The sequence below is a fragment of the Lycium ferocissimum genome, chromosome 1 (genome assembly GCF_029784015.1).
Source record: "Lycium ferocissimum isolate CSIRO_LF1 chromosome 1, AGI_CSIRO_Lferr_CH_V1, whole genome shotgun sequence".
NCBI lineage: Eukaryota > Viridiplantae > Streptophyta > Magnoliopsida > Solanales > Solanaceae > Lycium > Lycium ferocissimum.
The window spans coordinates 5,836,442-5,863,853 of NC_081342.1; the positions used below are offsets into that span (position 1 = coordinate 5,836,442).

At 31.3% G+C, this 27,412-nt stretch overlaps 2 protein-coding genes across 2 annotated transcripts; one reads left to right on the plus strand and one right to left on the minus strand.

The window, feature by feature from the left end:
* The first annotated feature begins 2,657 nt into the window (after positions 1 to 2,657).
* LOC132033018 (transcription factor MYB4-like) lies at positions 2,658 to 5,314 on the plus strand. The gene is made up of 3 exons (XM_059422899.1): positions 2,658 to 2,968; positions 3,384 to 3,513; positions 4,268 to 5,314. The coding sequence occupies exons 1-3, from the start codon at positions 2,836 to 2,838 to the stop codon at positions 4,851 to 4,853; spliced, it is 849 nt and encodes a 282-aa protein (XP_059278882.1). The 5' UTR covers positions 2,658 to 2,835; the 3' UTR covers positions 4,854 to 5,314.
* Positions 5,315 to 23,504: 18,190 nt separating this feature from the next.
* On the minus strand, positions 23,505 to 27,190 carry LOC132033102 (malate dehydrogenase). The gene is made up of 7 exons (XM_059423011.1): positions 27,032 to 27,190; positions 25,832 to 25,990; positions 25,556 to 25,731; positions 24,896 to 25,173; positions 24,668 to 24,803; positions 24,426 to 24,537; positions 23,505 to 23,818 (listed from the first exon to the last, which is right to left on the minus strand). Exons 1-7 carry the CDS (start codon positions 27,072 to 27,074, stop codon positions 23,724 to 23,726), a joined length of 999 nt encoding a protein of 332 aa, XP_059278994.1. The 5' UTR covers positions 27,075 to 27,190; the 3' UTR covers positions 23,505 to 23,723.
* Between the last annotated feature and the right edge of the window lie 222 nt (positions 27,191 to 27,412).

The window sequence follows — 27,412 nt, forward strand, 5'->3', positions numbered from 1 at the left end:
TCTCTTTTCCTCTCTTTTTCCTATGTGGGACAAATGCTTTAACCAAGGCAAAAAAGGACCTTTTACATTCCCTTCACTTTTCATCCTATCATTTTCCATTCACCAATATCAAAACCCAACAAGAAATTCACCTACTCCTAAAAATTAAGAGGTGTATTGACTAAAATACCTTTAATTATGAGGAGCTTTGAATTAATAAGCATTAAATTTATTCATTGAATTAAGAATGTGTCAAGGGTAAATTTGAAAAAAGAATGAAATACCTTTTTGATAGACTAAAAATCTCAATTATTTTGGACCAGCTTTTAGAGGCTAAATCCTCAATTATTTTAGACCGGAGGGAGTATTTAGTCTATGAAAAAAATAAAAAATAAATTAAAACAACCATATAGGGGTGGACGTTCGGGCTATCGAATTGGATATAAAAACTTCAGTTTGGATTTTCGATTTTCGGATTGAAGAAATTACAATCCAAATCCAATCCAAATAAGCTCGGATTGGATTAGGTCTTTTAAGTTCGGTTTCGGATTAATCGGTCTAGATATTTCGAATTTTCGGATTTGACTTTTGAGCCTTTAAAATGCCTACTTGTAACGAAATTCATGTGCTCCAGTTATCAAGTTACACATCTTAGCATAATGTGAAACCAAATTAGAACTAAAAAACAATGCAGTTAAGATACTTTCTGCATAAATTCAAAAGTACATCTTCCTCTGCTTCAACACAAGAATATTTTAAACTGTGAGTTCCACAGTGAAAAATCTAGGTTTTAATTGCCCTGTAATAGTAAGAATAGGGGAAAGAAAAGAATTTCTTGGATAATTGAGCTAGTTCGATCACCTAGCATAGTGGACACTTGTCATGCAAAAAGTATTCTAGGCAATGCAAGATAAATATAATTATAAGATTGTATCCAAATGTAAAAAAACCCTATATTATATTTGATTTAGTAGAAAATTCTGCATTTGGACTTATTACTATAATGGGTAGGGTCGTAGCTCGTAGGGTATTAATCTATTAGACCTTTTGCATTGGATTTCTTAGTATCATTGGCCTGTTTGGCACATATAATATGGGTAGAGTAGAATATAAGGTATAAAAATTTCAATTTTTCGGATATCCAAACATCCATAGTATTAGATCCATATCCAATACGAAATCTATAAGTTTTAAAAATAAAATCCGCAATCCAATCCATAATTCAAAAAGTTTGGATTTCGATTTGGATTTCGAGTTGGCCCGAACTATGCCCACCCCTGCACCCATGTGACTAATCCAAAAATTCAAAAAATTCGGATTTCGATTTGAATTTCAGGTTGGCCCGAATTATGCCCACCCCTACACCCATGTGACTATTTCACAGCAGAGATTTTTTAAATTAATAAATAAACCCAACTTGTCTTATCCTCATGTGGTGACGACAAGTTTTCTTTATTTTCTTTTTTCAATAAAATGACGACTGAATTTTCAAATATTAATATTCAATTTGAGTAATGCACACACTAAAAATAAAATTTCATGAATTTCCATGCAGGATTACACTTTGTCCCCATGCATTCACTGGGCCCTCATCAGTCATCTCTCGTGTTGTTTGACCAAATCACTTCATGACAAATTCTTACCAATTTAAATTAACACAATTTGAAAGCTAATCACTTATACAAAGTCCACACACTTAACGTAAAATATTTAAATTTGATTTGTTCAAATTTTCTGTTTGCAAATAAAAATACAGAATGAGTAGAGAGAGAAGAGATTTTAACCTGTTCCATCATATTTCATGTGGAAGTGTTTGCTTGAATACTAATTTTAAAAAATAAATGAAAATTTTATACATATAAGCTAAATATATGCTAATTACCATTTTTTTTTTAAATGAGTAGTGATGAGAATACCTTTCTCTCTTATAAAGTAGGAACTTTTGATACCAAGGTGTTTTCATTAAATCATGTTATTAAGGATAAATTAAAGATGCTAAGATTAAATAGTTTTTAAAACATAAATGTATAATTTTTTTTGGGACAAATTAAAAAGTATCACATAATATTTGGTAGGAAACGCTTTCCCGAAATAGGCCCTACGCGGCTCGAATTCGAAATAATATGGGCTCAAATGCGGATACCGGATACAGGAAAACCCAAAAAAAAAAAAAAAAAAAAAGGAAAAGAAAAGAAAGAAAGAGGCATTAATTAACTCAATTACTTTTCACAATGACATACTCCTTTTATCAGCTGGTTCCAAAAAGCTTAAAAATAATTTAATATTAAAATTCTTATTTTATTCTTAATGAGATAAGTTATGAACATACAAATATTCAAAACTTATTTTATAGCACAAACTTATTATTTCTTTTTTAAATTTCATGCCCAGTACACATAAGCTGAAACACTAAATAGAACGAGTGAGTAATTTTTCTATAGTTAAATAAAAAATTAGTTTAATACACACTTGTCGTACAACTTGTAAAAAACAATATTCACTCAAATCATATTTTTTCCCTTTTTATTATTTCTCTTTAGAGAGAGAAAATAGATACTGAACCAGCTTCGTGGAAATCGCAAGTAATGACTTTCTTGAAAATGAGACGCTGGTCTTGGACCTATTCGTTTATTTTATTATAAAAAATAGAGTAACTCAAAAGCATAAATACCCACACATCCAATGTATTTGCTCCACTGATATTGAGATCCTTTTCCAATTCTTTCTTTCTTATTGGAAGAGAAGAGTGAAACACACGGCCAAAAAAAAAATACACTACTTCTTAAGAACATCAAATCAATTGATTAAAGAGTTATTCGCAAAGCAAGTATAAATCAAAGAGCCAAAAAAAAAAAAATGGTGAGAGCACCTTGTTGTGAGAAGATGGGGTTGAAGAAAGGGCCATGGACACCTGAAGAAGATCAAATTCTTATTTCTTATATTCAATCAAATGGTCATGGCAATTGGAGGGCCCTCCCTAAACTAGCTGGTAATTATTCGCTTCAAATTCCGACTCTGTCTCTCTAACTCCTATATTCAAAACTCACTAGCCCGAATAACTTAGATTCGAGCCACATAAAGCCCATTAAAGAGGAAACATGTTTTCTATCAGGAACTTTTCCATTCCCATAAACACTCATTTTTTTTTTTTCCATTTTTGACCGCATAAGTTTGACTCGGGCTGCGTAAAGCCCGTGCTCCTTACCAGGAGTTTCTCCATTTAAATGGCCAATTTTTTTTCTGATCAAGAAATTGATTGGAAAAGATGGTGAAAGTTAAAAGAAAATTATTTAGAACTTAACATGGCATTCTTTTTATAGGATTTGAAAACCCATTTTTGTGTTACTATTTTCTTGATTTTTTTATGAATAAAAACTCATTTTTCTTTCCATTTTGATCATCAGGACTATTGAGATGTGGGAAGAGTTGCAGACTCCGTTGGACTAATTATTTGCGTCCAGATATAAAGAGGGGAAATTTCACCAGAGAAGAAGAAGATAGCATTATCCAATTACATGAAATGCTTGGCAATAGGTCAGTTTCAATTTTCAAATATTTCAATTTAATTTCTTTCTATTTTTCCCCTTTAATTTTTCTCCAAATTAACATTTGCTAATTTTAGTAATCAGTTTAATTCCTTGAATATTCTTTCCTTTTAGCTCTATCACATGCATATAATCTATCCCTTCACTTTTTCTTATTTAATCAAAAAGAAGAAATAAATTAAAGGACTTTTAAAAAGGGAGCATTGGCAAGAAGAATAATGATCATAGCTCTAAAAAAGCTGATTTTTATACGGGTATTGTCTTTATCACATTCAGTAACGTCTTGCATGCTCATAATCATCATTCACAGAAAAGGGAAGAAAATTAATGAGAAATTATTCCCCCTTTTCTAAAGCCAATATTACTATAGCATGCTGTTTATTCATCCTTACAGAACCTTGGTGTTTTTGTTCAAAGAGTAGTTACAAAATCGAAAAGTGGCTAGAAAGAAAAGAAAAAATCAGAACTTAAATGTCTAAATAATCCAAACATATGTGAAAAAGATTCTTTTAGACAGGTTTTTAGTTGCATTATTTAATCTCATTTGCAAATATATGGCATTTAATTATACGAGCTAAACAAATCAAGTCATGTGGTCCATATCTCCATAGGTTCTTGTGACAAAGTAATAATTAAAGTTTAAGCACTAGTATAATGCTTGTCCACTTATATCTTTAATTAAATTACAAAAGATTTGTTTAGATTTGTACTGATAAATTTTCCCTTAATTATTTATTTTTCAGATGGTCTGCAATAGCAGCGAGATTACCGGGACGAACGGACAATGAGATTAAAAATGTATGGCACACTCACTTGAAAAAAAGGCTTAAAAATTACCAACCTCCTCAGAACTCCAAAAGACACTGCAAAAACAACAATGATACCAAATCTCCTAGTACTTCTCAAATTACCTTGAAAAGTTCAAACAATTTTAACAACATCCAAGAAGACATTAATGGGCCCGGGTCCGGCCCGAACTCACCACAATTGTCGTCTAGTGAGGTGTCGACTGTCACAGCCGATTCAATGGCCGTGACAACCATCGCGAATGGTGATCAGACGATGATTAAACAATTAGATGAGATGGACTCGTCTGAAAATTTTATTCCAGAGATTGACGAGAGTTTCTGGACGGACGATTTATCCACAGCTGATAATTCGAGTTTCGATATGGCGGGTGCCCATGAAGAATTACAAGTTCAATTTCCATTTCATGCCATGAAGCAAGAAAGTGTGGAGATGGTTGAAGCAAAACTAGAGGACGATATGGACTTTTGGTACAATGTTTTCATAAAGTCTGGGGACTTATTAGAGTTACCAGAATTTTGAGGGGTCAATTTGGTTGTACTGTAAACTTGAAGTAGTGGAATGCCAACTAATTATTGGTACTTTGGGATTATTGGGAGTCGACAAGTTTGAAAATTCATGTTTGTTTATTGACCTTTAGTTTGAGAGGACCAGCAAAACACTCCAAGTTGATACTTTTTTTTTTTTTTTTTTAAGCTAGGATAATCTTCTTTCTTTTTTCCTACTTTTTTTTTTTCTTCCAATTTTTGTATTGGACCTTTTAGTTAGGTTAATGGGGAAAAGCGTAGTGGATGGTAATGTGAAAAAGAAAGGTTATGATGGGTAATTATTATTAGGATTAGGGAAAAAGAAATGTAAGAGAAAAGTCTTCAAGAAACTCTGGCCTCCATCCTCCTAACTTAGCTTAATTTTATGTGAAGTACATCTTTTGTAACATGACATTACCCAAAAAAGGAATAAAAAGCATTTGTTATTCATCTTAATGCTCTGTTGTCATTGGATGAATTGTTGTATATTCTTTACCAATTCGCTTATGTTTTATTCTAACCATATGTATTTGATGTTTAACAACCAAATTTGTGTCACATATAGTCGAAGAGAGGGGAAATCACTCCCTACTAAGATTTTTCCATTCTCAAAGCTCGAACCTGAAACCTCCGATTAAAATTAAGTAAGAGATCCTATCCATCTCACCACACCACACTCATTGGTGATCAAATTCACTTGAAATGCCTATGATTTGGTCCTTAATTCGTTTTTCCTTTTAACTTATCATCATGAGACACTATATTCTCTCAATATCTTATTTTAAGCTTATAAAATAATTAGAAATACTCATAATCCCTTGCAATTTCCTTCTGTTCCTTTTAAAATAGAAAAGGTTGCAGCACTTCCCTCTAATTTCTTTTCAATGCAAAAAAGCACACATTTCAGCAACCAAATTTTCATTAGGCTTATAATGTAATTTACAAAATTTTCATCCTAAAAAACAAAATGATTTGATGCTTATATAAGTTAGAGAATTGAAGAACCTCAATAAACATAAACTAAATACCTTTAATGGAAGATTATATCCAATTTAAGATTACCCAGTCAAGAAAAGAAGTACATAAATTCAGTTCAAGATAATCCTAAAACATACTTGTAGAGAGATTTCTTGTGCTCTGATTTCTGCTATTATTTGTTATTTCCTGTGCTTTGATTATCCTATTTTATCTGTGTCGCTTTCGTAATTTGCATTTCCATATCGTCAATCTGAATCTCTTAGCGCTTCCGACCTCTTTTTATGCTTTTTATTAGTAGGGTCTTTCGGAAACAAATATCCTACCTTGGTAGGAGTAAGGTCTGCGTACACTCTACCCTCCCAGACCCCACGTTGTGGATTTCACTGTGTTGTTGTCGTTGTATACTTGTAGAGAGAGGGGAAAGAACAGAGTTTAAAATAAATTAGAATTAATCGTATGTAAGGATATCCCTTAATATTATGTACTAATCTTATGTATTACAGAAATTATGTAAGCAAATCCCTTAATAGTTTGTTTAAGGTCATCAATATCATTACCTCTAAATAAATATGCTACTAGAATATGATAATTAGCAATTAAGAGATAAAATATACCAAAAGAGTTTATGACACCATTTTTTTTATGGTTCCATTTTAAGAGAGAAAATGATTTTACTTAGCAATCTAATATAATAGATGTCGAATTTAAAGGTGCAATCATTCATTTTTGCATCAAAAGTTGCTTAAAGAACTAGCTGAAGAGCATTTTTTAAAAAGGAATATTGATTGCGGTATGGTTTTAAACATTGATGTGCAGGTATAAATGATAAATCAAAATAATTTTGACGTGTGAAATAATTTTTTTATCATGAAAGTTTTAAACAGATTGCATGTCAATCGATTGAAAGCAAATATATGCCATGTTAAAATGACACATCACGTTTTACATGGTAAAAGTAAATTTTTTTTAAAAGGTGTAGTGTCATAATTTTCAACTGAAAAGTTACCAAGCTTTATATGAACTTTTGACAATTCGAAATTGCAGAAAAAATGAGTGTGACAAAGTTTTACTTCCACACGGAAAATTGACCACAGAGTTGATCATGGAAGTGGAAGTTATTGAGATATTTTATATGAAAATATTGCTGAAATTTACCATCTAGAAGAGGCTGGTGTATATTGTTCGGGGCACTTGATGTTCGATACTCATTTTAGGTTCTATTAATTTAAATTCGTGCCGAAAAATTCAATTCTCAGATTAACGTGACCAAATGACTCTATTCCCAGGCTCGATTCCCATACAAGGAGTACTTAGAGAAGGATTGAGATTTATGAAATTTGCATGAGACAAACAATTAGGTTTACATAGTATAATTGGAAGATCAAGTACGTATACTTGGGAACTAAAACCATACAATATGTCATGCATATAAGCAAAGATTAGTATCTTTTGGCTTAATGCATATGCGGCCCCCTAAACTTGTTTCTTTTTTTCATTTTGGTACCTCAACTAAGTGTTGTTCCTATTGAACTCCTGAATTTGTCCTAAAGTGTGTCTATTATTAGACCTCCTAAATCTGATTTTTATTAGAAGCAGAAATTAAATTGGGAAAATGAAGGTGGAGTAATATTTTTTAGACATGTGGTGAGCTATTCTTTAGGTCATGGATGTGTCGGTTTTTGCTGGTTCTGCTCTTCCACTGCCAGGTTAATTAATAGCTATTCTTTTTTTCGCTCTCAATTGATGTTAATCTTTGCTAAAAGATGACATAATTAAATTAGAATATATATTAGCATGTTGCTACATTGAAGATGGAATACTATGTATGTCGAATTGTGTTTGATAGACACACTGGATGACGAGTTTAGTGGTTTAATAGGAACAACACAAACGCAATAGACACACTGGAGGACGAGTTCAGAGGTTCAATAAGAATAACACTTAATTGAGATGCCAAAATGAAAAAAAGGAACAAATTTAAGGGGCCGCATATGCATTAAGTAGTATTTTTTCCTGACATATTTGAACGGAGCCATAGGCAAAGTACATTTATTTTAGACCTAATTTATCTAAAAAAGTTACTGCATAACCCACATGAAAGAGTGTCAGGGTAGGACCTAGAATATTAGCTATGGCTTCATTCGAATTGAATCCGAAAAGAGGCCCAAGCTCCAATATGTCAGAGGCGGATCTACTAAGGAGGGAGGGAGTGTCACGCCACCCCACACCTTGATCTATATATGTGTATATATATATAGAGGGAATGTTATAAATAGATTTAATGGCACTCGGAGTCATAAATGGCTGTCTGGTGCCACCAGCACAAGGTTGAATATTCTACCCCCAGCGATCGGGATCGAATCAGCTTACTTCACTTTTTTAGAACTATTTTGTTTTCTACGTTTAAGAAGCTTACGTTCTCCATTTTTCTTCTTTTATTTTTCTATTTTGTTTCTTCTTTAACCTCTTTTCCTTGTTTCTTCCTTTCCTTTTCTTTATTCCTGCTGACGCTTTTTTCCTTATGAGTTACATATTGACTTTTTAAAATTTATTAATCATTGTTCAGTTTAATTTTATTGCTCACTGTGTTTATTTGTAGTAATCTTTTATTTGAGTATCTAAAATGCATCTACATTGAGTTCTATTTGAGTATTTTTGAGCTGGAGTATGGTTCCAAAATATGAAAATTCGTCGAGAAAATTATAAGGAATAAAATAGTTTGCTGATATTAATACTATCAAAGCTTTAAGATTTATTTAAAATTGTATGCAAACCGAAAAGAGGGATAATCCAAACTAAAGTTCAAAATAAATTAAGCCGAAGCCCATAATAGTGTGGCAATCGGTTTGTCTATATAAATCGAAAGTCGAGTAATCTGAACCGAAGCTCAAAATAAATCAAGTTGAAATCCAAAATAGTGTAACAATCAATTTGTCCATATAAACTGGAAGATGAGTAACCCGAATGGAGATTCAAATTAAATCAAGTCAAAGCCCAAAAATAGTGTGACAATCGGTTTGTCTATGCAAACCGAAAGACCAGTAACCCGAATCAAAACTCCAAATAAATCAAGTCCGAAGCCAACATAATGTGGTAATTGGGTTGTCTGTTAATCGGTTGATGATTAACTCAAACCGAAGCTGAAAAAAGAAAAGTCAAATCGAAGCTCAAAATATTGTGGCACCCGGAACCTTAAAATCCAAGATCCGCCTCTGGTTTAGGTTGTAATACATTATAAGAACTTACTCGTATTTGATGCTTACACGTATCCAATAAATATACATGACACATGTATGCTCTTCGGCTCTTGATCATGTAGATTTTTTATATATTTCTAGGAATTTTAATACTGTTATTCATAATTTAGCTAAGTTTTAGTTGCTTTGGTTCAAGATGTTTCTTGAGAAAGGATGTCCCCATAGAATTGTAAATCATATTGTTCGCTCTTTTGAATATATCATGGCCTTAATCATGAAGTAATAGATGGCTACTTCGGAGGGAAAATAAAATCAATATGACTATTAAACCAAGGGAGGAACAAAGAAATTAAGGAGGTGGGAAAAGGAGATTTTACTAGTCAAATGTGAAAACCAAAGAAGATAGAAAGCAACCAAAGACTGATCAAGTCAGGTGAATAACCTTTAAATTCTCACTAGACCTTTGGTGGTCTTCCTAACTAGTCAAAATGGAATCAGTTATATGTTAAATCTTGAAATTGGAAAAACAAAAATGCAACTTATGTGGATTAAGTGAAGTCCTATACATGGAATAATTTTCTTCTTAGTCTTTTGCTTTGTCTATTTCTTTTATGATTTCGACTACTCTTTCACTCAATTCCACATTACATGGGATGAAAAGGACTAGGAAATTTAGTAGAAATACCTTTTAGGATCCGACAATAGGCAACAATATATAGTTTGCATATTTATTAGTCAACTGCAGCATGTCATGAACGCAAAATGATGGGATTGGTTATTGTTTTTTTCCTTTGTTCTTTGTTTTACCATCTTACATTCAAAATTCATTGGCCTGACTAATCTGAATTCAGGACGAATAGGGCCACTATGGAATAAAACGATTTCTACCAAAAAAAATTCATTTCCAAAGTTTGAATCTGAAATCTCTGATTAAGGTGAAAGGATCTCAACCATCCCACCACCGAGACTTTCTGAGATTGGCTATTGTTCTCGGTCGCGGTAGGGAGCCACAATATTATAGAAGAAATTAGAATTGATGAACTTGGGGTGATCAGAATTAAACTTTTATAATATAAGGTAGGATTTCTTGTTGGTGTTGTAGTTATAGTAAATTTCATACCAAATTTTTAGAAACTTCACGTTCAACTCTTAGTCCCGTACTTTTTCAAAAAATGAATATGTTCTTTCAGGAAAATGTGTTTCTTGAATTATTGCAACTTTCATGAAAGTATGTGTCTGTTGGAAGACAATAACCTCAAAGAAGATAAGAACGGTCATGAGTGTCTTGTTGGTTCTACAAATAGGAAGACCTGATCTTTCAAGGAGAGAGAAAGCAAAGGAACTAATTAAGATTTATGCTCCTCTATTTTAATTTATACATATATTTTTTTAGTAAGTATAAAAATATGACACATTTTTATATTTAGTAATAATTTAACTTTAAATTTTATATTTTATTTTTAATGAAATGATACATAGCCACACAATTTTTTTTGACATCTTTTAGACCTTGAGTCCAAAAGCATTTTCTTTCTTTAAATGAAAAATTTGTGCCTAGTCAAACACCATCACATTAATTGAGATGGAAGGAATATGTCTTGAGAGAGCTTCAAGTAAAATATTTGTCAGTTTTACAAAGTGAATTCCTAAACTTTGAATGAGGGACTTAGGGAATCATCCAATATATATATTACCCCTAATTGAACCTTTAATTACACTATAAGTTCTCACTCATTTTAGTAAATTTTAAGAACTTTGAGGACTTTTTCATACCACTGAAAGTGATGATGTAATGAAAAATGCCATAGTGACCCCCACAAAGAACAATCATACATATTTGAGTCTTTTGCTATGTGAAATAATATTTTAAATAAATCAAATTTTATTTTTATTTAAGAAACTATTATAGACATGTAGGAATATAAGCTTAATTATTGAATTAAATTATTTTTCTTTTAATATTATTTATTATTTAATGATGTTATTTATCATTTGTTATTTTGTATATTTTTTGTCTAATTAAACGTAAATTTAATTTAATTTAATTTTCTCCTATAATTTTGTTTTGTACGTGCTTGCAAACATAAGTAATTAACAAAGATTTAACTTAAGATATGATTAAGTTTAAATTAAAAGAATGAACATGAATAACTTATATCATTGTTAAATATTTTTAAATTGTGTTAAAATATAAATTATAGTCCTTCTGTCTTAATCAAAAAAAGAATCTCGAAGTATGGTTGAATTAATTTAATTTTACATGGGCGCACTTTTAACATAAAATTTACTTAATAAATGACTATATTAAAAGAGACTATATAGCATTATTTTCACATATATTCTGAAAAATTGAAAAATTGTAGTAAAGAAAATACAATTGGATCTTCAAAGAGTAATTATTAACAATTACAAAAGTATATTTTTATTTTTTTAAAATAAAATATTTTACGAAAAACGGGATAGAAAATATTTTATATCATTTAGGATAAAATAATTAAGTTCAACATGAAAATGTTATTACAATGTATGTTCCATAAAAAGGTTCATTAGATTAAGAAAGGAAAAAAGATTATTTTTTAACATACATCTTTTGGAAGGAAAAATAAAGCTTAAAATAAGAATAATTTAATTTCATTGACTTTACAATATTTTATTAGATATGGTTTAATTTGAAAGAACATCTACAATACCCAAGCTTTTAATTGTTTATATTTATTTATAAATTAACTTTATTGATTTCATCACACAACAATATTATAGCATTAAATATTTTTGACATTAATTGAATACTGTAATATATTTTTGCAAAGAAATAATTTAGCTAATATGGTTCAATTCAGAGAAATAAATGAATTTAATTTAACACATGAAAAGCTCAATTTGGATAAGCGGAGACTATAATCTGAAAAAATTTCAGTAAAATAGAATCTAGAAAAGCTTTCACTTGTTTGATTTTAATTTTTAAAAAGTCTAATATATAAACTAAGAAAAATATTTTTCTTTAACTTTCAGATACCTTTTTATACTTTAATATTCTAGAATTCTTTAGAAAATGTCAAACTGATATTACAAAATAAAAAAGTAAGAGCAGATTTTTTTTTAAAAAATATTCACAAATTTAATTTTTAACGTCGGTTTGGGCTCGGGCTTAGCACGGACCAAATGACACTAGTGTGTGTGTGTATAAATATAATTGCAGGACATAGACCCGAGGAGAGATGCTTGAAGTATACATGAAATGTCAAAATGAGAAATGATGACAACTTTAACGGGATTGGGCTCCTCTCCATTTCCCTTCTCTCCATTTTCCCCAAGTTCTACCTTAGATTAGGGACACATGGCATGTGTTAGAATTAATGGTTAGGATTTAATTGACTAAAACAAGTCCCTAACCATGGTTTACACAATTAATAACTTATTCATAAATATATTAAAATATTCTCTCTCTTCCTATTTTACGTTTCCCACTTCTTTTTTCCTACGCAAATTAGACTCATTATTCAATTGGTGATATACTAATTACGTGATATTACAAATTCACGAATATATTCCATTATTCCATTACTAATTCACAAAATATATTACTAATTATATCGGATATCACCATTATTCAATAGGTGATATCTCTTTCGTTTTTCTTTATCTACAGGATATCACCATTATTCAACTGGTAATATCTCTTTCGTTTTTCTTTAACTACATAGCAGGGTTGAAAATCCCTTTTTCAATATTAATTTTTGAATTGATAACTTACACTCTATCTTCCAATTCCTTTTTGAGTTAATCTTTTAGTTGGGAAACGTAAAATAGGAAGAGAGAGAATATTTTAATATATTTATGGATAAGTTATTAGTTATGTAAACCATAGTTAGGGACTTGTTTTAGTCAATTAAATCCTAGCCATTAATTCTAACACATGCCTAGCCATTAATTCTAACACATGCCATGTGTCTTTAATCTAAGATAGAACTTGGGGAAAATGGAGAGGAGCCCAATCCACTTTAACGGCCGCGCTAAATGTACTCGGCTAATTTTCCATGAAATGTTTTCCTTCATAACAAGCACACCAGATGAGGAGAAAAAAAGGATGAAAAGGACCTGCATTAAAATAACAAGTCACCATTGCACCACTAGTAAATTAATTATACATTTAACATCTTTTTAACAACCATAAATATAATTATAATGAAAAAACAAAAGGTCAGCAAGGAAATTGATTATATTAATTGAACTAGTTTTCGTACCCATGCAGAAATAAAAGAATTGATCATAACAAATTTAATATATTAAAGTATGAACTATCTAATATGTAAAATTACCGTTAAGTCTTAAATTCAAATATCCACGTTTTAATTGATATTGTAAAATTACCGTTAAGTCTTAAATTCAAATATCCACGGTTTAATTGATATTTCTAATGATACTTTTATCAAAATTATAGCTAAAAAATTTACACTTATATTTGAGAAAACAGATATACTGCTGTAAAACATTTTTTATTCATTTGACATTCTTGAATATGATTATAGTAATAGAGGAGGTATGGTCACTGATAAAATTATCCCGTTGTTTCTTGGCATCTCTTCCAAATTTTAATGTTTTATTGCGGTCATTGAAATTCGTTCAGTATTGTTGGCTTTTAAATTTATTCTTCGTCATAATTAATAAAGACTTTTCTCATCTAAACTTAAAATTGTGTCCTTCTATTATTTTACACTATCATTTATAAAAGAAATTCCATTTTTGGTTCTGGATTATATTTGTTGCATTAGGCATTACATAGTATTCTTACATTATTGAGTGACCTTTATTTATATCTACCACTTTACCTAATTAATATCTTGTCATTTTACCTAATGTTTGTTATTCCCCTTTTATTTAATACTATATGGATGAAAATGTATTTTCGTTGCTCTTGAAATTAAATATATTTCTGTATCTCTACTCTGTTTTCTTCACATTCTTTTCTTACAATAATTTAATTAGTTTTTTCCAATGGTGTAAAATGTATTGGTATTATTAATAATTGAGTATCACATGAAATACTCAATTAAACTTCCTTTTTTTCTCTTTCCAATATAAAATTTTGAATTATAATTTAAAATGGTTTCCCACTTGTTTAGGTTTATAAAATATAGTTAAGTATTCGTTAAGTACTTTACTTTATTTCCTAAACTAATTCAAATTATAAATGGCTCACAATAACTTTATTTTATTTATATTATTCAAAATTTTATCATCGCAAATTAAAATTGTGGTCTTTCCGTTCAAAATTCAAATTAAATATTTTATATTTCAATTCTAATTGACTTATTACACATGCTTATTTACACTGTTGCTTGGGACTTTTTATTGTTTAGTTATTTATTATTTTTGTCTTTGTTGTTTAAGATTTCAGTTTGTAGTATTATCCATTCACGATTTTTTTTCCTTAATTTAAAAATATTTTTTGGTCCTGGATTACAGTAGTTGCATTAGGCAAAAAATTAAGAATAACAATGTCCCATAAAGGAAAAACTGTAAAAAAAAAAATATCACTAATACTTACTGGAATCCTCCTATAGCCATGCTGTAAAGATAAAATGATATGTGATCAAATTGTTCTTTTGATCTTCTGTCATTTGAATTCCAAAAACAACAAAATGTAAATGTAAATCACCAAATAACAAAACTGTTGCAAATGGAAAATATTTAAGAAACTCTAAGGGACGATACAACTTTCAAATTCAAATAATAATTTAAGCCGTGAACATGAAAGCATTGAACTTACCTTAGTTGGAAAATCAATGTTGGAATTAATATTTGATCCTTTTGACACCAAATCGGGTGATTATTGTGATTGTCGTCAACTTGTTACTTGTTTGAAATTGTCCTGCATTGCATTGACATCTTATTCTGTTCTGGACTTCTGGCCATCTGCAATTCTACACGTCTAGTGTTATCAATTCATATGTGTCTTCTTTTTACTGAAAAATCCTCAATGTGATGACTTACTTTTTAAGAAGAAATTTGGTGCTTAGGGACACATACCCACTGTTTCATCTTATATATTATTCTTCCATTAAAAAGTGTTTTTGAGGGGTTAGTAAATGGTAGCAGTTTTGGGTTGCAATTCATAAATCATGAAAGTTACAAATTGGAGAGGAGTTTCAGTTTCTTTAATCTTATCATCACTACCTCTTATTTGTGAAATAATGAACGTGATTGGTTATAATGCATAATGACCGTGATCAGTTCTAATGCATATATCTAGTATTTTCAATTTTTTTGTCTATATTTTGTTGCATAATCCGTTGCTGTGAATTTGCAGTTCTTTTTTATTTTTTATTTTAGGTATTTTAAAATAGCAATTTATGTTGTGCAGTTATCCTATTTTGTGAATTTGCAGTTTTTTTTTTTAATTTTAAAATAGCAATTTTAAGGTGATGACACTTGTCATTCTAACAGCATTTTGCCTCTCTTATTATATATAGACTAGTATTAGTACCCGTGCGATGTGCGATTCATAGCAATAAAAACTGATCATAGTATATTAGTTTTCACATCTATGATGCCGCATCAAATTTAATTTCTTTAGTATTTAAATTTTTGTTGATGTCGTTTATTTTCCCTTTATAAGTCAATTTCTACTACTGCTAACACATGAAAAATAAATTTAAGTGTTGTTAGAATAATGAAGAACATGGTTTTAAGTTTTTCTTTTTTAAAAAAAAAAAAAAAAAAAGGGGAAGCTTTGAAATTTAATTTTTACAGTAACTTTCTTTCACAAATATTATTTCCAATAATTTACCCACCTCAATCGTCATTAAAAGTATTCATAATAATATTCAAGTATCAAATAATTACTCTTATCAAATTTCCTCTTCATACTAAAATGAATTTTTTTATTTTTTAATATACTCTTATAATATCCGTCTAATATAATATAATAAATATAATTTCTTTTACCTTTGAGATTTCCTCTATAATTTCGAAATTTCTATTTACTTTTGGAAATTTCTTATTGTTTAAATTTATCAGAATATTTTTTAGTAATATTATTTACTTTATTTTTAAAATAATTTAATTCAATGTACAGATACCCTTACACATCTCTCTTCTCCTCGCTATACCTTTTTTTCCTACTATGACACTTTAATTAATTTTTTCCCATTTAGTATTTTATTTATAAATCAAATAATATCATATACTTTAATTTTGATTTTGTCCAAAGTTAAATAATGATGTTCTTTTATTATTTTTAATAAAATCTACCTATATTTCTAACAAAATTATTTAATATTACCTGCATATAAGCAACTAAATTTTGATTTAATTTTGGTTTCACTATAAAATTTAGATTTTTAATTTAAATAGTGAAATTACCTATATGAAAATTTTAGTTTTATATTTACATTTTCAACCCATTGCTCGGAATTCTTACATATCTGTTGAACACACTTTCTTTTAATTTATCCATGAGGATAATATCAGAAAAATATAATTAACATATCCCTAAAGTTATTTTTATGATTAGATGACATATTTAGGTGAAGCCTTTTCGGGCATCTACATAACATATCCCTAAAGTTATTTTTATGAGTAGAGGACATAATTAGGTGAAGCTCTTTCGGGCATCTACATAATCTTACCTAAAGATAAGATTAGAGAGTTCATGCTTTTGTTGAAGAGCTCATAAGCTAAACTCTTCATATTTTTTAGACATTTATTCCAGATAGTGTGATGACATATTAGATAATATGTTTACTAAGCTTTGTCCACTATTCTTTCTGTTCATGAGAAAGAAAACTACTACTATTAAAGAACCCTCCAATACCTTGTTATGATGTATTTTGTTAAATGTATGTGAGGATATATACAATTAAATGATGTCACTTCCTTCCTTGAAAAGTGTCACGACCCGAGCTACAGGCCGCGACGGGTATCCGTCATGTTCTTCGTGAGTCTATTAATTGTACAACAACAACAACAACAACAACAACCCAGTAAAATCTCACATCGTGGGGTCTGGGGAGGGTAGAGTGTATGCAGACCTTACTCCTACCAAGGTAGGACGGCTGTTTCCGAAAGACCCTCGGCTCAAGAAAAGCATAAAAGCATAAAAAAAAAGTCAGATAAGGCTAAGAAATTCAAAGCGACATGGAAAAGCAATAATATAAAATAAAATAATGCAATCGACACAGGTACCACAGGATAATGAAAGCACAGAAATAGTAGATAATAGCATAAATTGGAGCATAAGAAATTATATTGCGATATCAAGGATTACTAATAAGAACGGATAACGGGACTATCTACTAGCCTTCTACCCTAATTTGGGTCCTCCAAACCCTCCTATCTAAGGTCATGTCCTCGGTAATTTGAGTCTATTAATTGTACGCTAAGGGAAAATTTCCGAGGTGTAACATATGAACACTATGGGACCATATCACCCACACTGCGTATCTACGAGCCTCTACTGGAGTACTAGACATGGACGGGACAGGATCCCGTCGTGCCCAATCATGAATATATATAAATGTGCATGTATATATTATTTTGATAGCCGAAGGGCTTATGTTTATAAAAGCAAATATGTTTCCGATGATGATAGTTTTATACGATTATGAGCATATAGTACAAATGAGAGCAGATAAGCAGTAATATGAGTTGTGTTCGGTTGTTAGTCCCGGATACCCGTCGCGGCCCGTAGCTCGGGTCGTGACAAAAAGTTTATGGAAAATGTTAAACATAACTCAACCAAACAATAAAACTAATACATCAAATTCCTCCAAGGATTCGATTGAGTATGACTTTCGTCATTCTTTTCCAATACCAGATTCACATTCAAGAGAAATTATCTCAATTGGTCATCTTTCTTTTTGGGAAGTAGAGTTTCCTTTTGATGGTAATAAATATAATTTTTCGATAACATTTACACTAGTGACTATGTGTAATGAAGCAAAAAGAATGCAGTATAATATTATGTACATATGGTGATATCTACCATTGCATAAACGACATAAATAGGTAGTAAAATAGTCATCATAATCTTGCTCTTTGTATCTAAGAACGTAACTTCTGCAAAATTATAAACTTGGGTAAAAACAAATAAGATTGTACGTACCTGATGCGGAGTGTAATGTCTTTTCCTCTTTCTTTTGATAGTTTCAGCCCATACCTGCAACCAAACCATACAAACAAAGCTAGAATTCATGTTTTTTCTTTGCGGAAGCAGAACAAAAACACAATCCAAAATAATAGACGTCAACGGATTCCAGCTCAATTAAAAATAAATCTTACAAAGAAAAAACTAATATTATAAGTTAAAAAGATTTTGATACTTATTCAGTATATTATATACACTTCTTAAACATGTAGAGAGTTAAGGTTGCAACCTAATCGGTCAAAACAGTCTTCAGCACTCGTAGTATCTTCTCCGTCATCAGAAGAATTATTAATATTTGCATTAATAAATGTCAAAATGAGTTGCAAAAACTCTCTTCATTCAAAAATACATATTTAGTATTTTATTTTTAACTTATTCTTGGTATTATTTATTTTATTTTGTAAATTAATTTAGATAGATGAATAACTTTATAAGATTTACATGTCATCTTACAGAATTTGATGCACAGTGAAATTCTAACCACTTTGCAACTCTAATGCCTCCATTTGAACGGCATAGAATTGTTTCATTTTTCAGTAACTTCTTTAAGTAATAGGTTTGAATTGAGTAATTAATATATAAAATTTGAATTTAGTTTTAAAATTTTAAAAATATACTGAAATTGTAAATACTGTTTCATCTCTTTAATTAATTTTTTGAGAATTCAAAATTTGCTTATTCTGAACATATGAACAATTAATATATCGATTTTGTTTATAAATTTAATGTCAAATTTCCGATAATTATGATACATGTATTTTTTATTTTTTTTTGATTATTTAACTTATAACCAAAAATAATGAACACATTCCTTAAATCAAGCCTTATGTTCCTAAAAAGCTGGAATGAAATCGTTTCCTAATTTTCTGAATTGGCAGTTGAATTTTGTTTTTTGTATTTCTATTTTAATAATTTACGTTACCCTAATTTTTTGAGTTGGCAATTGTTTTTTTAAATATTTTTTGACACTTGGCATCATAACGTGGTTACACTTGTCATTCTCATAGCATTTTGCCTCTCCTATTCTATATATATATATATATTGCAGGACATAGACCCGGTGACGTGGCATGCCTCATTAATCAGGAACACTATTTATGCTTTTCCCTGTTTTTTTCCCTTTTTCCCTCATTAATTAATTCATTATTATCTACTCACTTCAACCGATTTCTGTTACCCGTTCCCTAACAGTCACTTGTTTTCTTTTCTCGTTCTCAACAGTTGCTTCTTCTCATAATTACCCTTGCACGCTTCGTTTTCCACATTTCTCACTCTCTCTATTCATGGATCAAGCACCATCACTCGACCAAAATGAATTGAAGTTCCTCTGTTCTTCACCCATCGATTTCTTTAGTGTTCTTCACAATCGAAAAAATGGCTGAGGCTACGATTCTGGCAGGAGAAGAAAGTTTTAATCAGGATTGCCCTGACGATGAGACAACCGGAGGCGATCTGCCATCGTATGAATCTGAGAGCAGTATTCGAGAAAGGATCTATCCGATTATGATACCTTTTCATATTACTATGAAAATCCTTTTCAAAGAGCGAGAATATAAGTTCGAAGGGATTACATCGATGAAGCGTGGAACGTGAAGGTACATCTTTTGTACGTTCTGGTTACCTATGTGTCTCCTACTCGCATGGATATCAATTTGATGCGATTGCGTTCTTCAAGTTATTTTTCCTATCAATCTTAACATTCATGAAAATTTACTATGTTTCTTCTTAAATTGTAAGTTCCCATGTTTTTTTCTTTCAGAATTCTTCCAATTGATCTGTCATTTGGTAAAACTTTTGAAAGTTTTCCAACAATCCATTTTCCTTTTATGTTTGTTAATTTTCTCTATATAGTTAAATTTTCTATTACTGGTGCGAATACTTAATCTGCTCATTATTGATTTAACTTACATTCAGCCATGAATTTAATTGATGTCTCATATTTATATTCATCCGTGATTTCAACTGATGTTTCATCGGGTTTTTCAAGTTTATTCATGATTTTTGGCCAGTCATATAGGCACAATTATCCTTGCTAACTAATGGGAAAAAAAAAAAAAGTCATGTGCTCTTTTCAAGGCCTTGCGTTCCAAGTTATCATTGCTTCTTGACAACATTCTTACTTTCTCAAGGAAAAAACGTTTATGCTTTTGTGCTCTACTGAGTATGCAGGAAAAAGAGTTTGGGGTTTATCGTTAGAATCTTTTGGTTGCTTTCACTGATAATTAAATTCATGTGTAGTGATTCATGTAATGTATTTTTAATCATTGAAAATATCTGCAAAGTTGATACAATTACATTTCATACGGGCTAACTTCTAACTAGAAGTTCGAAACGTTGACGTGGCCAATAAACTTCCTCATATTTCTGCTCTTCCACTATCTTGATTTATTGCTTTTGCAAGTGTATTGTATTTTTGGGTATATGCTTTGGTCTTCTTGATTATTGTTGTTAATGTTTGTGTGTGACTATTATGAGAACAAATTTTTTATACTAATTAAATGCTGAGATATGTCAGTAGCAGTGGAATTCATTTTTCTCAACCGCCTCTATAGCTGCCTATGTCTACTTGTGCTCAATATACACAGTTGCTTCTTCATGTTGTTTCTAATTAACCATATCCATTTTGTCATTTAGTTTTAAAGTTGGATTATTGGAATGAAATATGTTTGTAAGGAGGATTTATAGAAACATCGAATGCCAACTAATCTTTTGACAAAGAAGACTAGGACTGACACCACCACTCTATTTTCTTGATATCTGGCAATAAGGTGATGAAAAACCTCAAGAACAGTGCATCATTGTGGGAGTGCAATCAGTTTAACGATAGTTGTAAATACCTCTGCTTGAATTCTGGTGAGAGCTGAATTTTTTTCCATTCCGGGGCAGTTGGGCTGTAAAAGAAATTTCTTACTTTCCTATGTACTTAAATTATAATAAAGAGAGTTCGAATGATTCAAGGCTAGCTTGGTAAGAGTTTCATCTGTCATGTAGTTCTATTTCTCCAATACTCTATGACTTGGACACGGTAAAAGCATTAATTGCTAGTTTTGTTGATTCTCATGTAATAACGAATTAGACACATATCAGTTTTGTACATATGAGGTGCCATATGCTTGCTAAAAATGTTGTTACTATAGCTTTATTATTGATTAGATTCTGGAATAGATGTTCATTTCTGTAGTTGGTTCTTATTGAATATCGTCTGGTTGTTTGGTACTTCAAGTTGTCCAAAGTCATCTGCATTGAAAATTTTGTTTTTGATGATGGCATTAACAACCAGAACATTTATACTATGCTAAGCATGTTGTTTTCCTGTTTAAACAAATGGTTTATTTCACTAATACCTGCATAAAGAGCATACTAATATAACCCATTTGCAGCAAGTAAAACAAAAGTCTATTGGAGCAGAATCCAATTTGAAGTAAAACAAAACTCTATTGCAGCCAATTCTAATTTGAATGTTAGTGGAAAATCTTTGACATATAAGTAACAGTTACTGGTAACCATGCTCTACATGGAAAACTTACCTTCACAATATTTATCCGGGACCATTTATGCGACAAATTTTCAGTTTGGGCGCTACGTGCATCAGGGAGAGAGCGATGAAATTGATCAAGGGTCACTACTCAACAATATTAGTTTCTGCAGAATCTACTTTTTGGGTTATTTTTAATATTTACGGTTTAGGAAAAGATCATTTGATAAATTTAAATGAAGTATTTCAAGACCGCGCATAGCGTGGTTATATTTACTAGTTGCTAAATAATTCTCTAAAAACAACACCAGCACAATTTGGTTTGATTTAATTACTCTCTACACACCTCAAAATCTTATCAATTCTCACACTTCTTTGTTTCAGTTCTTCTATTTTTCAACCATTCTTTCCCAAATAAATATTTTCCAACAATTTTACTCTTAGATTGTTGAGTCAAATCGAATATTGTCTAATTCTACCCTGTTTACTTCCTACATTTTTTTCCTTTTACCCAGTAGAAGTCCAAAATCAATATTTGGCAATGTCATAAAAATAATATGACTCGACACGCACTAAAACTAAAAAAGAAAAGGTATAAGGTGCATGTTTTAATTTGATGCAAAAGGGATTAAAAGTTTCATAATTGTTGTGTTTCCGCTTTACTTGAGCCTAGTATCTTTCGGAAACAGCCTCTTTATCTGCGAAGATAGGGATAAGTTCTGCGTACTCTCTACCCCAAGACCCCATACGTTGTTGTTGTTGCTGCAAAGGGATTAAAAACATGAGAATGAACTCTCATGAAGCATTAACACTTTTGTGAAACTTTTAGTGCCTTGAGGGACCCTTTGTAAGTTTGATATCGTATCTTACCGTACTTCTCATTATTTTCACATAATGGAGCGAAACATCAGCAGAAAACATAAATAGAAATTCACGGAATTTGGTTCTTAAATTTTTGTATTTTCTCGTCAACATCTCTACATTTCCGACCCCTACTTTTTTCTATTTCTTTTTTTTGTTATCCTCTTCCGATAATTCTTCAAACTTGTTCTTTTGCTAACATAATGCTGCATTTGGTTCATTTCCAAATTCCACGTAACTTCTGTTTAAATTGACTTTCAATGCATCTTGCCTTCTATATGTATAACGATCTAAATATCTGTAATTTGTCCTCGAAAGTATTTTAGGAACATTAAGTTATTTGATCGTAAGATGCCCTATGTAATATCGAAAAATCTCGATACGATAATCAGTATTTACCAAAGAATGCATAGCTATGTTGGAGTCTTGAACGTGTATAACAGCATATTAAAATATGAAAATTCGAAGAGGACGGACTGATAACTTTCGCAAATACAAAAGACAGAGGACAAAGAAAAGGCAAACATTAAAGCACTTGAACCATTAAAGCCTTGGGCAATCAGTCACATAGACAGTAGAGGAACTTTGTAAAAGGACTTTCTTTTGCTTCTTTTTTCAACCAAACTCTATGTTATTTGACTTTAACATGAATTATTTAGGTAAATGTAAGCCTCAAGTAAGTGATTACAAACGGTCATACTTAAAAAAGATCATATGAAGTAGAAATCTTATACTTCCATTACAATTATATGTTTCAGGTTGGACCTGAATGATTCAAGTATCAAAAGAGTTATGAGTTGGGAGAAACCATTATTCGACAAGGCTTCTCTGCTGCAGAATTTGAACTATTCCAAGTTGTCTTATACAGTTTCGTGCTTGTTTGAAGTATAATATAGAGCACACCAGACATCATGGGAAATTTCATAGGGGATATGCATTTTAAGACATTCAAAGACAAGAACTACCTCCACAAAATAAGTAGCCAAATTGGTGGGCAAGAACAAAAGCTCACTCATGATGGAAAATTATCATCCAAGGACCAACAAAAGATGCTAATTATTAGCAAAATACATCAGTTCTATCTCGAACGTTGCATAAAACCGAGTACAATAAAGAGCAAACAACTGAGAAAGCAGTATTCAAATGGCCTTATTCAAAACTGAAGCCACTTCTATTGCCAAATACTCATTATGTTGAAAAGGCAATTTAATTAAGGCAGGAGTATGCCAATGCTTTTTCCTCTGATAGTTCCTCAGCTGTCAAGTCCAACTTCTTTCTTGAGAACTCATCAATTGGAAGACCTGGCCACACGAACAACAAAAAAAGTACTTACAACTCTGTTGACAGGCAACTCATACAATTTCTAGAACCACCAAGGGAGGAACAAAACACTGCTAAGGAGGAAACTTCCGACCAAGGTCTAACGCTAACAAAAAAATATACTAATAAAAGATAGAGAAGAGAGATACAACATGATAAAACATCAAAAAGGACCCAAATCAAAGACATAAGGAACGGCTCAAATTTTCGAAAACAAATGAGTGATATCTGAATTGCGAGATTAAACTTGCACTATATTGGGAGAGCAAAAAATTTCAGATAATTTTTTGGATGGGAACTTCCAGATAAAGCAATAGGTAACATCTTCTAAAACTCTTTTTTGATAACCAATATCTAAAGCTAAAACTCAGTAAAGTGTCGGCATCTTTTCTAAAGCCGTACGGAGAAATGGTTTTTTCTAATGAAAATCCAAAAGGCAAAAAAGGTCCAAAATAGAAATATTTTCCTCAAATGCCAAAGAGGAACTGCCTGAAAACAATAACATAATAGGAGCCTAACATTGTAGAGTATAAATATATGATTAAAAACAATGACAACAACTGAATGCGACTAAATATATTTACTAACCTTGAACAATGGACCATTCTCCATTTTTGCATGTAACTGGGAAGGAATAGATAAGCCCAGCTGGGACATTGTATGACCCATCAGAGTAAACACCCATAGAAACAAAAGTTCCCTGTAACATTTGGTTAGGGAAAAAAAAATTGAGATAAGAACTCCTTCCAATTTCCATCTACCAGCAATATGCATATACTATTTCCTTTGTTTTATATTAATGCAACAAGGCGCCAAGTCAAGAGATCTACCTCTGGAGTTCCAAGGACCCAGTCACGTATGTGATCACAAGCAGAACTAGCAGCGGAAAGGGCACTAGAAAGCTTTCTAGCCTTGATAATGGCAGCACCCCTCTGCTGTACGGTAGCAATGAACTCACCGTTCAACCTAAATACGGAGAGTGAAAATTATCAGTTAATCGGCAAAACGAGAAAACAAAATACATAATCAATTCACAAGAAGTTAATGATTCATTATACCATGCATCATCACCCACAAGTTCACGGACTGGCTTATCTCCAGCTGGTGTCTTAACTGTTGCATGGTTGACATCAGGATACTGTGTTGATGAGTGGTTTCCCCAAATGATGACATTTTTAACATCACTCACTTGGACACTCAGTCTCTCTGAGATTTGGCCAAGGGCCCTGTTATGGTCCAACCTTGTGAGACAGGTAATGTTCTTCTCAGGAATGGATGGTGCAAATTCTTTCAAGATCAATGCATTTGTATTGGCAGGGTTAGCAACAACCAACACCTGGAAGAAGCACAAGGCAAAACTTTAATACCACAAATGAAATGGAGGTGCGTAACATGCACATCGAAATCCTGAAAACGGTTCAATTATGTTTCCATTGACACAAACAGAAGGCAATGTATAACAAAGACATTAGAGTTTCGGCAGAAGGGCCTTGTCAAAGTACCGCGACATTAAAATTAGGAAATAAACATCTCATAACTATTCTAACTGACTTAGCTTGTGTATTTTATCAGCTAAGTAACCAATTACCTCCACAGTCAAAAAGAAGAATAATCTGATCAAAAGCTGGAAAAATATCATGCAATGCTGAACACTAGGTGCAAGTTACAAGACACAACTAAAATTAAAAGGAATTAAAGATATATAGACTTTGCCTGACCTTGCAGTTGGGAGCAGCATGCTTCTCGAGAGCAGAAGCCTGGGACTTGTAAATAGAAACATTCTTTGTCATAACATCTTTTCTTTCCATGCCTTCTTTCCTAGGGAAACCTCCAACCATGACAGCAACATTAACACCAGTGCATGCCTCAACAGCATCAGTTGTGGCAACAACACCTGACACATACATAGTGGAGCAAACCAGTTAACCCAAGTTCACTTTCAACAAGTGATGAAATGGCATGACATTATAATTATGAGAAGCAACGGCACCAACCCTTAAGAAGAGGGAAGGCAGCATCCACCAATTCCATCTTCACTCCATTCAGTGCCTCTGCAGCTGGTGGAATATCCAACATGTGGAGAATTACAGGCTGATCTGTACCCAACATCACTCCCCTGGCAATCATCGGCACCAACGCATATCCAATTTGTCCTGAAAAACAAAAATGTGGTGTCGGGTTAACACAACATCCAACCAACTCATGATCTTGGAACACCAATAAAACATTAGTGTCGCAATTGAACTTTTCCAACTTTAGAAAGAAATCTTAAAACCTCGAAAACAGATTTCCGAAAAGCACCTAACAAGCCAACCTTCATATGTATCTAGCTTAACTAACACACGAGAAGTTTTTCCAAACTACAAATCTACATGACATCATAGTAGTTAGTACTACATTTTCGTTCTTGACTTCCGAATCGAAAGCATTAAATGCATAAACCCAATCACGCTCCATCAGTGACAACTAAACCTTAATCCTAAAGTAGTCCTCTTTTTTTTTTCTTTTTTTTACCTGTTTGATTTTAATGATAATTTAAGAATATACCAAAGTTTCTCGAAAAAGAAAAAGTTTCAGTAAATCAAATTAACAGAATTTCTTATCAGAAATAAAAAAAAAAAAAACAGTGATTAATCTTAAAGTATAATTAAGTAATTAAAATCACGAGTTAACATGGTTAAGACTAACTGGTGAAACAACAAATACATCAATCAAACATGCTTGACAACCTCAAGTTTATGAATCAACAACATTAACTACACCAAACAAAATAAGAGTACTATAAATAACTATGTGTGAGAGTCAAATTAACTTCCATTTTTTTTTCAAATTAATTTGAAGACACTTTTAACTCTTATCTATAAATTTTTTCTATAGTTTTAACTATAAATAATGGTAACTGTTATGGTATTTTGTCGCCTAAATACACAAATCATAATCAAGAGAAATTAGAAATCTATGTCTGATTTAATTCTTTCTAGAACAGATTAATTAGAAATCTATAAATAATTGTAACTAATTGCAGATCACATATTAAAACATACACGCAAATCAATTAACAGTAAACAAGTAGATCTATGATTAAATCCACTAAAAATCAACCAAACTTCAAGTAAAACAACAGATCTAAGTTGTCCAAAAAAAAAAACAGAAGTTTAAGTTATTAGTAATTAAATAAAAGAGATCGAGATTACCTGCGGCACCAGTAACAAGAACGCGAACTGGATCTTTAGCCATTTGTGTTGAATTGAATTGAAGATCTACAAATTTTACGATTGCGATGAAAAATATGAGAATGAGAGTAGTGAGAGGGTAATGAGGTGATATTTATTGGCACGAGAGCAACGGTCAGTACGATGTCGTTGTGACTATCAACATTTGTTTTATGAAGAAGAAATGACAAATATGGTCACTTGTCTTGGGGAATGATTCCTTAATTACATTTCCAAATAATTTAAGTTTAATGCCTTAACTCCCTTCGTTTCAATTTATTTGTCTGATTTTAACTTGACACGAAATTTAAGAAAATAAATACGTAAGACCTTTGAATCTTGTGACCTGAATTAGACGTTTGG

Coding starts and splice junctions, on each gene's coding strand:
- LOC132033018 (XM_059422899.1), top strand. CDS start 2,836: ATGGTGAGAGCACCTTGTTGTGAGAAGATGGGGTTGAAGAAAGGGCCA. Junction 2,969..3,383: donor GGCCCTCCCTAAACTAGCTG/GTAATTATTCGC, acceptor TTTGATCATCAG/GACTATTGAGATGTGGGAAG. Junction 3,514..4,267: donor CATGAAATGCTTGGCAATAG/GTCAGTTTCAAT, acceptor TTTATTTTTCAG/ATGGTCTGCAATAGCAGCGA.
- LOC132033102 (XM_059423011.1), bottom strand. CDS start 27,074: ATGGCTAAAGATCCAGTTCGCGTTCTTGTTACTGGTGCCGCAG. Junction 25,732..25,831: donor TGCCTTCCCTCTTCTTAAGG/GTTGGTGCCGTT, acceptor TGTATGTGTCAG/GTGTTGTTGCCACAACTGAT. Junction 24,538..24,667: donor GGGTCCTTGGAACTCCAGAG/GTAGATCTCTTG, acceptor CAAATGTTACAG/GGAACTTTTGTTTCTATGGG.